Raw genomic sequence first — 14,956 nt, 5'->3', positions numbered from 1 at the left:
TTTTGCCCTCTTTTTTTTTATAAAAATGAGAAAAAAAAGTTAAAGAAGAGAAATGATAAATTAAAAGAGAGAATAATATAGAGAAAAGTCTTATTTACATTATTGTTTATCTTAATTTACCATTTCTCCTCTTTAACTATTTTTTATTATTTTTACAAAAAGAGGGCAGAAAAGTCAATGCGACTGCTAAAGCGGGACGGAGGGAGTACTATTTTACTATTTCTTCCAAGAAGATTTACTAGATAAAGAAATAAAATCCAATCAAATCTCTCTCAAATCCATTCTTTTTAAGGTGGTGGAGTAGGAGTATTATTTTTCGAAGGTCTTTGTTTGTAGCATCTCTTGACGTTAAAGAATGGAGGAAGACAAAATCAGCCAACTCCCCGATGATATTCTTCTACTCATCCTCGATAAAATCGACACATCTCAAGCCGTTGAAACCATGATTCTCTCCCATAGATGGAAAAACGTGTGGCGTTCCCTCCCCGGCCTCCGCTTCCACTTCAGCTTCGCCGCAAGTGTATTTCCCGATCCCCCTCTCGTAGAAGAGTGCGATCGCCAATTGCAATCTCACCGCAAGTTTGTTTCCCAATTCCTCTCTCGCCGCGACGCCGCAGCCGCCCTCCACGACTTCCATATCTCACTAGACAAACTCTCGTTCCAAGAGCGAAGGATCTACATCTACGATGCTCACAGGGAATTCATGGATGAATGCTTCCTCTACGCCGCCAACCACGGCGTTCAATCCCTTCGACTCGAGGCCCCCAACTACCCCAATCTGTGGCTTCCGGAAGCGCTTATCTCCTGCAAGACGCTGCGGGAGCTCAGGTTAGAGGGCAACCCGGTAAAATTCCCTGGAAGCTTATCTTTGCCGAATTTGAAAACCTTTCATCTTGAAGGAAAAATGGTCTTCGATGATGATCGCGACAGAAGGGAGCCTTTTTCCGGCCTCCCGGAGCTTGAGGAGCTTACTCTTAAAACCTTATCATTTGATGTAATTGCTTTAAAGGCTCCAAAGCTTAGGGTTTTTGAAATCACCTGTATTTGGATTGTAGCGAAAGAGGTTTCTGCGCCGTTGCTTACCTCGTTTAGTTACAATGCTTTTGAGGCTTGGGAATGTGAAAAGGTGAATCTTCCGATGTTGGAACAAGTCCATTTAGACATTCATGACATTGGAGACGATTTCGATCAGATGCAAACCAACTTTGTCAGGATGTTTCACCAGTGTCGGAACGCTACCACGGTTTCATTGACATTGGACACTCTACAGGTACATTTACTAATAGTGTATTGCTTACATGCATGTATGTAGTAATGGTTGTTTGAAACTGATAGGCTCTTGAACGCTATGGTGGTCCCTTTGAGCAAACTCCTCCCCCGTTTCCCAACATGAAGTGTCTCAAGGTCATAGAAGGGCTTAACAAAACGCACAAAGTGTTTCGGAGAGTAATGAACTATTTGACGGGGACTTTGTGTTGTGAGGTGAAGCTTCCTCCTAGCATGGTTGATGTTGAGCAGATGTCCAACTATGATGAAGACAACTGTGAAACATTTGTGTGATGTTGAATTTGATAGGGACTTAATTTTATTTCAAAAGTGAGTTGATAATTATTTAGCTTATTTTATGATTTGCTGTTTAGTTTCTATGGAGTCTTTTATTAAATAAAATATTTATCATTCTCTCATTTACGGTTTCTCCCTCTTGGAGAGGATGAAACCAATCTCTCTCGAAATCACGCGCGCTCGCTTCTCAAATAACCTATAGGTATTAGTTCCTATTGGAATTATATTCTGAATATTCTTATGGCGATGAAGACATTGAATTTATGCAATCAACTTGTCTTGAAAATATTACTCCCTCCATCCCATATAATTTGGGACACTTTGATCCGGTACGGGTTTTAAGAAATCTAATGAAAAGTGAGTTGAAAAGGTTGGTGGGATGTCGGTCATACTTTTAAAATATTAGTTTTATAATAAAATATGAGTAGGAATGAGTTAATGGAATATGAGGTCCACTACAAAAAATGGTAAAAGTGAAGTAGGACAAATTATGTAGGACGACCCAAAATGGAATACTGAGTCGAATTATCTGGGACGGAGAGAGTAGCAAAGCGATTATCCTTTTCTCCCTTTTAAACTTAATTACACACTCTTATTTTATTAAAAGGTTAAAAAGGTTAAACTTCTCATATTACTAAGTTCAGTTGGATTGAGGGAAGTAACATAGTAGTATAAAACAACGATGCTCAAGTTTTAGTATCGAAGGAAGAAGTTATCACAAATTTTGCCAACCGACTCATTGGCAAATGTGGTGCCGTTGGGCACCTCATGGATCTATGTCAAAGTCGTAATGAACTGGAAGCGGCAGAGGTTGCCAGTGTGATTCATAGACTGTGTACTATCCCGAGTAATACGGATAGAACAGTAGAAGGAGGTTTTACCGAAGTCATCATTGAAACTATCGATAATTATTTGTTTGCCGACATAGACGCCAAGGTTGTAGACATGATGTTTGATGTTCTTAGAATGTCTTTCTACAAGCGTAGGGCAAAACATGAGCTCGATGTAGTCTCTTAGTTGTTCACCACCATAGGTTTTACTACTACTGATCAACACATTAAGAGGCAATGTATGTCTATATTGTACACGATCCTACTTGATGACAAGGGGACGGACAAGGGGAGGGCGATACGCACATAGGAAATGACGTATAGTTTTTGGCACACCTCTCGCAACGAGGAAATTATTCCAACCAACTTATGGCTCAACTAATTTTAGATTTGTTGAGATAATTACATTGGGTATGAGAAGATTTTTTTCTTTTTTATCAATTGAAAAATTCATACAAATTCTCAATTATTTTGTCATCTTCACCACCGATCAAACAAGCAAATTATTCATGTGTTGTATTGTGATGACATTAGGTAAGATGACGTGTCTATAAAATCTTGCGTGGATATTGAGTGAAGACTAGTTAAAATTAACTTAGGCCAATTTACCGGAAAAGTCATGAACTTTGCCACTTCTCCAATATTTCCCATTAACTTCAAACGTAGCTCAAAAAGTCGTGAACTTATAAAACATGCGTAGTTTTCTCATTACGGCTATTAGTAAAATATGACTTGAAATTCGCACGGTACCCGGCCATTTTGGCGTAGATCAGGTACCGTGCGAATTTCAAGTCACCGTGCGAATTTCAAGTCATTTTATTACTCAACTTAGCTACTACACATCAATTACTACTACTGCCAAATTTTTGCGTAGTTAAATGAAAAGAGAAGTGTGGTGGGATGAGAATATAAGGTAATTAACTTATATTCATACTCAATCATCAAAAAAGGAAATAAAAACGAGTACTCTAGCTTTGGGAAAAGGAAAGAAAAGTTAACCAAGGAAACTTGGTACTTGATAAGGAAACTTGCTATGACTTCGTTAACTATATATAGAAATTTAAAATGGAGTACAAGCCTAGTGATGCTTTGATAAAACAGTCGCAACATCGACAGTGGAGTTACGAAATTCATCACGAGCAAGATAAGCGCAGATCTTTCTACAAAGTCATCATTAATTCTCTCGGAAATCTAAGTGGTTTGAGTTGCTTGCCTATGGTGGAGAGAGATTATAGGCATCATATGGAATTCTCCGATGCAGACAAGTGGAATACCTTAGAGATTAAATATTTCGACGAGGCTACATCTGTTGGGCTAGTGGAGGATATTAGTTTCAGTTTGGATCAGTGGCTATACACTATGTTAATCAAGGGGTCCAATGATGATAAGAGGGAAGATTGTAGTTTGTACTATTTGAAAAATCCCAACAAATGGTTTGATCATATCGAGACAGATTTTAAAAGTATTTTCAGCTCAATCAATAATGAAGGAATTGTTATAGCAAAAATGCAAAGTCTGCGAAGGGGCGGTTGTTCAACATGGAAGAGCAAAAATTTGCACAATCGGCACGGAGAAACGATGTCAGCAATCTCATCAAGTTAATTTGGAAGGCATTACGATATCCGTTCGATCTAACAACTTCCTTCCAATAAGAGTCCGGGGTTCAAAATTACATCTCGTCTAAGATACTTGAATTATCTCTACGTTAACTGCAAGATAGGGTTTCAAATAATATGAATCTTAACTCTCGGCGTGCACAATGGGATTTAAATCCAATGATATTATGGGATGATGAAAAGATAGTAAAGTTCTTGATGGCGATGCATTGGGTACTTTATCTAGAGGCGAGTACGAACATGCCCGCACCATTGTTAAGGATGCCTTTGTGAGTGTTGAATGGGGTAAACGAGTGCAGCAAAAAAAATATGCCGAATTGACTGATTCGTTGAGCAAAACGAATGATGCGATGGAGAAAATTGGCAAACTAGGTTTCTAAATAAACTGCATGGTACACCTGATATCAATAGAGATATAATACTATCATCAATATTTCTACACGTAATAACTATTAGTATGCATGGAGAGATTTTGATGCAGTAGTCAATGGAAATGGTGCATAGCCATCTCAATAGATAGACTAAATCACCCCGTGTCGTATGCCGGAGACTCCAGCCCTTGTTGGACACCGTTGCATAGTCTATGTCTTCGTCCTGCATCATCGTCATCATCACCATCATCATCGTCATTTTTATCAACCCTTTCTCTCAATAAAAATGAAAAGAAATAAGACGAAGATGAAAACATGGAATCCAACATTCTAATATGAGTTGTTGCTAAAAAAGCAGCGTACATGCACTCTTTCACTGTCTCGTAAGCTCTCTTCGATGAAAGCGCTATCACCCTAAATACCATAGTATAATAGTATAGAAGCTTACATATGCAGCTAAATAACAAGATCTTAATCTAATACTCCCTCCGTCCCGGATAATTCGGGTCACTTTCACCGGGCACGGGTTTTAAGAATTGTAATGAAAAATGGATTGAAAAAGTTAGTGGAATGTGGGTCCTACCTTTATATATTATTTTTATAATAAAATGTGAGTAGAAATGAGTTAGTGGAATATGGGGTCCACTACTAAAAATGGTAAAAGTGAAGTGGGACAAATTATGTGGGACGGACCGAAATGAAAAACTGTGACGAATTATCCGGGACGGAGGGAGTAGTAATAGTTTGTTCAATCTAATGCATGGTTGATCCAGTTTAAATATAACAAGTACTACATACCACAAGAGAAGCATCTAAGAAGTAGTCGAAAATCACTTGGCATTTTCGAGGCCTCAATGGTAGTACGAAATTAGTGTACATCCAAGGCCCATGCCTGAGTTTTAGACGGTACTAATGATTAATTTAACTAACACACAAAAGATTATTGACAATCATCAATGCATTTACCAACCAATTCCAACAAAAAATAATGAACTAGCTAACCTATTAATCATGAAGTTTGGATAAACAAATGCATAAAAAGCTTTTTCCCCCAATCTTTCATTTTCTTCTTGCAAGTCCTTGTTAATGCCGACACAACTTTGGACGCTGACTTTTTCATACATCTTGATGATAGAGGAGAGCGTCCATGAATGAATGATAGAAGCACAAATGAATAGCGTAAAAGGTATAAATTAAACTTGATCCTGACGATATGATTATTTTGTTTGTTAAAAGGATTTCAAAAAAGGGCAAGATTTGAAATTTTAGAACGAAATTGAGAAGATCAATGGCCTTAAAATCCAAATTCATGATACCTGTGAACATATAAAAGAGAAATTCATAGATTACATGGAATGATTTTGTTGAGTTGACGTACTTCGGTAGAATATGAGTCAAGCTGGAGACCAGATGCAAGACCTTTATGTGCATACGACACGTGATAACCACCATCTAAATAGTTGTCGCAGAAAACCTGTAGAAGAAATGACACAATATTGTTTTTCTTACATGGTAACAAAATTACACAGGACAAATATAGATCTTGGCATAACTCGGATAAATCTATACAGAATGTTCTACCATACCTTACAATTGCAGTCAAGCGTGTATGTACGTCGGCAAACATATTTCAATGACATATCAACTCCATTGGCACTCAGTTGCCCTGCTGCATCACCTAGCCATTCACCGCGTACACCCTCCAAATCGGGTCATAACAGAAAACAAGATTATGGAATGAAGTGAATAAAAAAAGAGGTTCATGTTGCATATTACATCGGCCTTGAAGTTCTCGATTTCAGTTATTTTTGTTGGCTTTAGAAGTGCTCCATCCAACCCTAGAAGATAAAAGAATGAGAACTAAGGAAATGAAAATAATCGGTTATGTTATTTATTAGAGCATAATGCATATGAAGTATATTTAGATATCCAGAAACTGATCCTTGGCCAATTCCTTTTAAGTCACAATTAACCTTTGTGATCCGGGAAATTCACATGATATGGACATGCAAAGCAATACGTTTTCCCTGCTCCTGCAACAACTATAGATGCATGATGGCGGCACACATTGTGGAAAGCATGCAACATACAATTTTCATCCCGAGACACAATGTATTCGACGTTCCCCAATCTGTTGTAATCGGTACATAGATACCTTTAGAACATGGTTATATTAAAATGTTTAATAAAAGATTTATACATGCTTGAACGAGTTCTCATTGTAGTACGGTACTTGCAGTAAAATAAAATAAACACAAGGCTCTGTGATCTGTTTAGTATATCCTAAGAATTTGAGAAAAAAAACATACAAATAAGGGAAGATGGTAGAAGCAAGACAGTGTCACATCAATCTCGACATAAACAAAATTATCCTACATTTGCCTACATAGGAACGCCAAAGTGAATTGTAATCCTATAAAGTCGTCTGCAGCTGCATGGTCCTAAAGTGGAGTAATTACTAGAAAGGGATTTTTGTTGTAATCCCAAGCAAGGTTTCATTAGCAAGCCTTGTACCAAAAATAAACATTGTCATAAGTTTTGTTATGTTTAACACTTTAGCTATCATGCCAAATAAATCCTTCATAACAAGATATACATGTATAACCACATAGCTTTGTATAATACATTCACTTAAGGAAGAAGAACAAGAAAGCATCATCTACAGAATTATTTTCGAAGAAATTAAGAAAACGGGGTACCAACAGCTTGCCATCCAGTGTAGAAGACTCGATTAAGCTCAAAACCATAGAAATCAGGGTCAGTGTACCACCAGCTACTTGGTGGGGTGAGTGCTTCGTCTACCGAAATTGCAGTCAAAATTGCATGAAAAGTTTCTCTAACCCCAATCACTAACCCGTCGCCGGTGACCCTGCAACTTCTGCTATCGTAGTCTGAATCGGAGCAACGGCCATACTCCTCTCCCTTCCGTCAACAAAATCCCTCAACCAATTTCTCGATCCAACATCGACTTGATACCAGAATTCCACTTCAATTCCGCCTCCGCCGGCCATCTAATGAACAATTTGACACCACGAGCTTAGGCCCCGTGCTCCGGGGTCGAATCCCCTCAATCAATTCAGCGATCTCGTGTCAATTGCCGGAATTGCAAATACAAATCTCACCCTTCAATCAATCGCACTCGTCCTAACTACTTGGTCACCTGAATTGATGACATGACACCTTCGGAAATCCCGCGACGGAGCTGGCGAGAACCCTCGCCATACCCTGCCGGAATTCCGGTGTGCTCAAACACTACTAAACACTCGCTTCTACGTACATGCAGCCTACGGTCACACACAGAACATCAACATAAAGGAAAAGCCATGTATGATGGCGGCGCCACCACCTATAAACCCTACCTGTGGTGTCGTCGTCTACACTCGCACTCAACTTAGCTACTACACATCAATTACCAATACTGCCATAATTTTGCGTAATTAAATGGAAAGAGAAGTGCGGTTGGATGGATATATAAGGTAATTAACTTATATTCAAACTCAATCATCAAAAAAGGAAATAAAAATGGCTACTCTAGCTTTGGGAAAAGGAAAGAATATTTAAACAAGGAAACTTGCTATTGGATAAGGAAACTTATTATGACTTCGTTAATTATATATAGATATGTAAGCTGTAGTATTTCATGAATTAGAAATTTTAAATGGAGTACAAGCCTAGTGATGATGCTTTGATAAAACAGCCGCAACATTGAGAGCGGAGTTACGAAATTCGTCAAGAGCAAGATAGGCGCAGATCTTTCTACAAAGTCATCATTAATATTCTCGGAAATCTAAGGAGTTTGAGTTGCTTGCATATGGTGGAGAGACATTATAAGCTGTCATAAGGAATTCTCCGATGTAGACAAGTGGAATACCTTGGGGATTAAATATTTCGACGAGGCTAGTGGAGGATATTAGTGTCACTTAGAATCGGTGGCTATACACTATGTTAATCAAGGGGTCCAATGATGATAAGAGTGGAGATTGAACAATTAGTTTCTTTTTTTTCATGGAAATTGAGATTAAGCGGTTATTTATGAAGCAAAAGTGTTTTCCATTTACTTAATTATTGGTTTCAATCAATTGTCTTTCAAAATTAAAATTAGGGTAGTCAATGAAAATAAATTGTAATTTGTAGTATTCTTCTAAAGTTTTTCTTTGTGTCTTATCAAGTGTATTTATAATGAATTCTGAGTGTATGAGACAAGCAAAGTCTAACTTTTCTACTTCTCAAATTGTCCAAAGTAATACAACACACTTATTATATATATATATAGGCATTCTTCCTATTTTCTAAAATTTTCTACTGTATAATTTTTTATTCTACACATTTAGATATTTTATTAACTCTTACATAATATTGATATCTAGAGAATTCTATATGATTCCATATCTACTAGTACATAACTATGCATAACATCTAGATTTAAATAATATTTTTACATAACAAGATTGTTTAAGTAAAAGAAAATTTTAAGATAAATTTAAATTAGAAGAAGAATTATTATTAAGGACATAATCATTAGTTTGTAAAATTCAATCCCACTACCTCCTAATTCGTTATTAGTATGGTATTTCAATAGAAAATTTTCTCCACATCACAAATAACTGAAACATATCTGTAATTCAAAACCAAAAGACTTGGGTAAATTAGAATAAGGCTGATAACCTTGACTTCACAAAACAAACATTAATATAATTTCAACCAATAGTGTACAAAACTTTTCTAATTGCTGCTTATAGCCACTTAAAAATCGTTATATGATAGCTAATTTGCAATGGTTTCATTATATGTTGCTGATTTGAATACGCTAAATTCATAATAGCATTTCCAAACATGTTAGACATGGTTGCATCTAGGTATAGGTATGCTTATACGAATTCCGCCGATTCATACAAGCATGTCTCTCTAAAAAGATGAACATCGTTCTCCACTAATAATCCAATAATACGTAATCTTTCTATCTTTTTCTTATTATTATTAGTTATGCATTAAAATATATATCGTTCCAAATATTTATATTTCTATTTGAAGGAGGGAGTAATATTCTATTTTATTAACTATAAAATTGAGAATGTAGTTTTGTCTCATTTTGCATTGATTTAAATATTTTCTTGTTTTATTTGGTATGCTGCCGGCTGCCGCTACTATATTTTGTACAGGTACATTTAAATAGTAATTTCTTATTTATATATAACTCAGGCTAAGTTTCCATTTTCTGCAAATGATTTATAATTAAGGTAAGCGCTCTTCTCGTTCAATTTAAATTATTTAATCATGCAATTATTTGCTAGTATTAGTAATTAATGTGTAGTATAGCTAAGTTCAAGTGCTAGGTTGCATGTATGTATAAGCGAGTGGGTAAGATTTGTTTTGCGATTCCGGCAATCGGCGCGGGATCGCTGAATTGACTGAGGGGATTGAACCGCCGGAGCTCGGGGCCTGAGCTCGTGGTGTCGAATTGCTCATCAGAAGGCCGGCGGAGGCGGAATTGAAGTGGAAAAGCGGCGCGGCGGAGCTAGGGTTCTGCAGTGTTTAGATTCGAATTCTGGTATCAAATCGACGCTGGATCGAGAAATTGATTGAGGGGTTTTGTTGACGGAAGGGAGAGGGGTATGGCCGTGGCTCCGATTCGGACTACGATAGCCGGAGTTGCAGGGTCGCCGGCGACGGGTTAGTGACTGGGGTTAGAGATAGCTTTTCATGCAATTTTGACTGCAATTGGGAATTTTGAGCGATGCAAGATCCTATTTTGACTTGAGTTTAGCATATAATTTAGCTCTTCAACTTTTATGAAGTTAATAAATTATTTCTATAAAATGTATAGTCTACCTTAATCCTTATCCTCAATATCATAATCACCTCTAGTGCACTGCAAATGTTACTAAATTGCACTCTGACTATCAAACTCGTGTAAATTACAATTTCACCACTCAATTTGTGTCAGTTGCATAAAGGTCCTTTAAATATTGCATAATTATGTAATAAGCTGTAAACTTCTATGAATGGACTTCTTTAGAAACCTTCTGCTGAATTGCAATTTGATAACATCTCAAGCAAACCTTCAGCATTCAATTTATCAAGTCAAGCTGTTTTATTTCTGTGGTGTGATCAAACATGACTATCAACATAGAAGGTTGATTTGTAGTAATGGGATTGCAAATAGTACTATCTCTTATCATTGCTCTTGGTCTTGGTGCCAAACTGCTGTGTTTACAAAGTTTTGATGTTGTATTTAAGAAAACAATAGTTTTTTACATATCTACTTACAAATTGACCATTGGCTCTGTTATAGTTTCCACAGAAAAACTCGTGAGCATCGCATCTCACAATCGCCATGGCTGTGAAGATGTTGCTGCTGCAGAACCTCCCTGTTTTCAACAACCTGTCAGAATCTCAACGAACCCAGTTCAACGTCATCAACAAACCCATTAATCAGTCAAAATTTTCTTTTGACATAAGTAATAGTGGCCGCCACCGCTGTCAACAGATTCACAACAGCAGTAAGAGTGATGATTATTCGTTTCAAGAATTTAGGTGCGGAGAAGAAATGGATAAAAATTCTAGCCGGAAAATGGAAAGATTGGTTGGAGGATTCAACCCCAAAATTCCTGTAGAAGAAGCATTCACCCCACCAAGTAGCTGGTACACCGACCCTGATTTCTATGGTTTTGAGCTTAATCGAGTCTTCTACACTGGATGGCAAGCTGTTGGTACCCCGTTTTCTTAATTTCTTCTAATATAGTTTTGTTAATGATGCTTTCTTGTTCTTCTTCCTTAAGTGAATGTGTTATACAAAGCTATGTGGTTACAAGTGTATATCTTATTATGCAGGATTTATTTGAAATGATAGTTAAATTTAACAAAACTTATGACAAATGTTCAAGGCTTGCTAATGAAACCTTGCTTGGGAAAATTCCCTTTCTAGTAATTACTTTAAGACCATGCAGCAGCAGACGACTTTATAATATTACAATTCACTTTGGCATGCCTATGTAGGCTAATGTAGTATACTTTTGTTTATGTCAAATACGATGTGTATTGTCTTTCTTTCACTATCTCCCCTGATTTGTGTGTTTTTTTTCTGAAATTCGTAGGATATACTGAACAGATCACAGAGCCTTGTGATTATTTTACTGGCAGGTACTACAGTGAGAACTCATTCAAGCATGCAGAAATCTTTTATTTGATAAATTTAACAATGTTCTAAAGGTATCTAAATACCGATTCAACAGATTGGGGAATGTCGAATACATTGTGTCTCGGGATGAAAAGGGAATGCTGCATGCTTTCCACAATGTGTGCCGCCATCATGCATCTCTACTTGTTGCAGGAACAGGGAAAACGTCTTGTTTTGCTTGTCCATATCATGTGAGTTTTCGGGAGCAGTTATTGTAATTGGCCAAGGATCAATATCTGAATATCTACATATACCTATATGCATTATGCTCTAATAATTAACATAACCGATTATTTTCATTTCCTTCGATCCCATTCTTTTATCTTCTAGGGCTGGACCTACGGGTTGGATGGAGCACTTCTAAAGGCAACAAAAATAACTGGAATCAAGAACTTCAAAGCTAATGTAATATGCAACATGAACCTCTTTTTTTTATTCACTTCATTCCATAATTTTGTTTTCTTTTATGATCTCATGGAAGGTAGGAAATGGGACTTGTGCCACTTAGAGTTGCCATTTGGGGGCCATTTGTTTTAATCAATTTTGGAGCTGTGCCAAATGATAATCCTGATTCGGAGGGTGTAGGCAATGAATGGCTAGGTGATGCAGCAGAGCAACTGAGTGCCAATGGAGTTGATACGTCATTGAAATATGTTTGCCGACGTACATACACGCTTGACTGCAATTGGAAGGTCTGGTAGAACATTCTAATCCGAGTTATGTCAAGATCTATTACCATGTAAGCAACACAATATTGTGTCATTTCTTCTGCAGGTTTTCTGCGACAACTATTTAGATGGTGGTTATCACGTGCCGTATGCACATAAAGGTCTTGCATCTGGTCTACAGCTTGACTCATATTCTACCAAAGTACGTTAACTCAACAAAATCATTACATATAATCTATGAATTTCTCTTTTATATGTTCACCTATATCATGAATTTGGATTGTAAGGCCATTAGTATGCTCAATAGTGCTCTAAAATTTCGAATCCTGCCCTTTATTGAAATCCTTTCAGCTAATTAATCATATTGTTAGGATTAAGTTTAATTTACCTTTTACGCTGCCTCTATCATTCATTCATGGACGCTCTCCTCTATCATCAAGATGTATGAAAAAGTCAGCGTCCAAAGTTGTGCCGGCATTACCAAGGACTCGCAAGAAGAAAATGAAAGATTGGGGGAAAAAGCTTTTTATGCATTTGTTTATCCAAACTTCATGATTAATAGGTTAGCTATTTCATTCTTTTTTTTTGGAATTGGTTGGTAAATGCATGTGATGATGGTCATTAATCTTTTGTCTGTGTTAGTTTAATTGATCATTAGTCCTATCTGAAACTCAAACTCAGGTACGGGCCTTGGATGGACACTAATCTCGTACTACCAATGGGGCCCCAGAAATGCCAAGTGATTTTCGACTACTTCTTAGATGCTTCTCTTGTGGTATGTAGTACAATTTGTTGTATTTAAACTGGATTCTACCATGCATTGAGATCTTGTTATTTTGCTGCATATGTAAGCTTCTACTCTATGGTATTTAGGGTGATAGCGATTTCATCGAAGAGAGCCTACGAGACAGTGAAAGAGTGCAGGTGCGCTGCTTCTGAGCAACATTTGTATTTAAATGTTGGATTCTATGTTTTCCTCTTCATCTTTTTTCTCTCTTTTTGTTTCTGAGAGGGGTGATAAAAAGTGGCAGTGACGGCGCCGATGTTGTTGCAGGACGAAGACACAACACTATGCAATGGCGTCCAACAAGGGCTGGAGTCTCCGGCATATAACATGGGGCGATATAGTCCATCTATTGAGATGGCTATGCACCACTTCCATTGTCTACTGCATCAGAATCTCTCCACATGAAACCTAAGATGCACTTAAAAGAGAGGTTGATTTCCTTAAAAAAGAGAGGTTTATATCACTAGACCATTCTACTTTGATGTACTATGTGAATTGTAACTAAAAAACAGTATACATTGTCTCAATTGACGAATCTATGTTCTGTAAAATAATTCAGTTGCAATATTTTATTTTGCTCAGTATTTTGATGACTTATTTACGTGACTTAAATGACATTATAGGCACCGAAACTACTAAGCTAAATAATTTTATGACTAAAGGTCCTTTTTGGTCCTTAATATATAAAGATTTTTTGATTTTGGTCCAAAACATTATCTTTTGAATTATTCGGTCCCTCACAAATAAAAATGGGTCACATTTTGTCCGAATTGGACGGAAATGGTTAACTTTAACAGTCAACGAAAATTAATCGAATTTTGACCGGATTAAGTTAATAATTAAGTTAAGAATTAAGTTAATATTAAATTAAAAATTACACTACCGGAACCGGTCCTCTCCCCTCCGCTGTCGGAGCCGGTACTCTCCGCCGAAGTCGGTCTCCTCTCCTCCGCCACCATCTCAAAATCCCAAAATCCCATCAAAATCCTAACCGCAACTTTATCTTAGCCGTAGGAATCGCTATTTCCGAGGTGCAACTCGCGCCGATTCGTGCCATGGAAAGTGGAAACCGACGATTCCGGTGCGATCTCGCCGCCTCTGTGGAGGAACAGGAGCCCTAGTCCGTCGCTCCCCCTTCTCTCGCCGGATTCGCGAGCTCAGGCGATCGCGAGAGGGCGGTCGGAGCTCATGGAGATGGTGAGGCACATGCCGGAATCGTCGTACGAGCTCTCGCTCAAGGATATAGTCGAGCATCATCTCAGAGCGGAGAATCAAATCGAAGGCGGTTCGGATCGAGGAGGAGCGGCGACGGGATTGAAGAAGGAAGAGAGCAGAAAAATTGAGCGGCGATTGAGCTTCGAGGATAACTGTTGTATAAGGGGTTCTTTTTGAATATGGCGTTTCCGTTTGCGTTTGTCTAAGAGAAGGAAGAAAATTGTTGTTGTTGTTGGTGGTGGTGGGAGTGGGAGAGTTTCGCCGAAGCCGGAGGGGTGGAAGGGAGGTGGTGAGAGGGATTGGTGGAAGAAGAAATTTACGGGATCAAGCAGGAGAACTAGTAATACCAGCGGCGGCGGCAGCACCGGCTCTGGCGGTGGAGGAGAGGGGCGGTGGAAGAGAGGGGACCGGCTCCGGCGGCGGAGGAGAGGGGACTAGTTCCGGCAGGCAGTGTAATTTTTAACTTATTCTTAACTTAATTATTAACTTAATCCGGTCAAAATTCGATTAATTTTCGTTGACTGTTAAAGTTAACCATTTCCGTCCAATTCGGACTAAATGTGATCCGTTTTTATTTGTGAGGGACCAAATAATTCAAAAGATAATGTTATGGACCAAAATAAAAAAATCTGTATATGTTAAGGACCAAAAAAGAGCTTTACTCTAATTTTATTTGTTTTACTTTCTTGTATTCTTCTTTCTGTGGCATTCATTCTTAGTAAAAAAAAC

The 14,956-nt window shown here is 37.8% G+C and overlaps 2 protein-coding genes and 2 pseudogenes across 4 annotated transcripts; 3 read left to right on the top strand and 1 right to left on the bottom strand.

The window, feature by feature from the left end:
• Window positions 1–355: 355 nt before the first annotated feature.
• On the top strand, window positions 356–1,560 carry LOC125214372 (F-box/LRR-repeat protein At1g55660-like). Its single transcript, XM_048115372.1, has 2 exons — window positions 356–1,270; window positions 1,336–1,560. Exons 1-2 carry the CDS (start codon window positions 356–358, stop codon window positions 1,558–1,560), a joined length of 1,140 nt encoding a protein of 379 aa, XP_047971329.1.
• A 2,885-nt stretch (window positions 1,561–4,445) lies between these two features.
• Window positions 4,446–7,391, bottom strand: LOC125214360 (choline monooxygenase, chloroplastic-like; annotated as a pseudogene).
• A 2,162-nt stretch (window positions 7,392–9,553) lies between these two features.
• On the top strand, window positions 9,554–13,609 carry LOC125209028 (choline monooxygenase, chloroplastic-like). Of its 3 annotated transcripts, none has more exons than XM_048108609.2 (11): window positions 9,554–9,617; window positions 10,673–11,090; window positions 11,475–11,520; window positions 11,613–11,748; window positions 11,888–11,962; window positions 12,043–12,249; window positions 12,332–12,427; window positions 12,666–12,787; window positions 12,907–13,000; window positions 13,099–13,149; window positions 13,280–13,609. In XM_048108609.2, exons 2-11 carry the CDS (start codon window positions 10,715–10,717, stop codon window positions 13,415–13,417), a joined length of 1,341 nt encoding a protein of 446 aa, XP_047964566.1. In that variant the 5' UTR covers window positions 9,554–9,617; window positions 10,673–10,714; the 3' UTR covers window positions 13,418–13,609. The 3 variants fall into 3 exon arrangements, with proteins under 3 accessions (XP_047964566.1, XP_088923229.1, XP_047964565.1); XM_089067103.1 differs by having other exon boundaries at window positions 13,257–13,392; XM_048108608.2 differs by lacking the exon at window positions 9,554–9,617 and adding an exon at window positions 9,718–10,050.
• Window positions 13,426–14,665, top strand: LOC148929842 (uncharacterized; annotated as a pseudogene).
• Window positions 14,666–14,956: the final 291 nt, after the last annotated feature.

This window comes from Salvia hispanica, chromosome 3 (genome assembly GCF_029641045.1).
Source record: "Salvia hispanica isolate PSC_SH4W2 chromosome 3, Shi_PSC_v1, whole genome shotgun sequence".
NCBI classification, from domain to species: Eukaryota; Viridiplantae; Streptophyta; class Magnoliopsida; order Lamiales; family Lamiaceae; genus Salvia; species Salvia hispanica.
Note: the sequence above shows the minus strand (reverse complement) of the source record. Positions and strands in the feature narration are given on the sequence as shown.

Coding starts and splice junctions, on each gene's coding strand:
- LOC125209028 (XM_048108609.2), top strand. CDS start 10,715: ATGGCTGTGAAGATGTTGCTGCTGCAGAACCTCCCTGTTTTCAACAAC. Junction 12,428..12,665: donor TTGACTCATATTCTACCAAA/GTACGTTAACTC, acceptor TCTATCATCAAG/ATGTATGAAAAAGTCAGCGT. Junction 13,150..13,279: donor GAGACAGTGAAAGAGTGCAG/GTGCGCTGCTTC, acceptor ATGTTGTTGCAG/GACGAAGACACAACACTATG.
- LOC125214372 (XM_048115372.1), top strand. CDS start 356: ATGGAGGAAGACAAAATCAGCCAACTCCCCGATGATATTCTTCTACTC. Junction 1,271..1,335: donor TGACATTGGACACTCTACAG/GTACATTTACTA, acceptor TGAAACTGATAG/GCTCTTGAACGCTATGGTGG.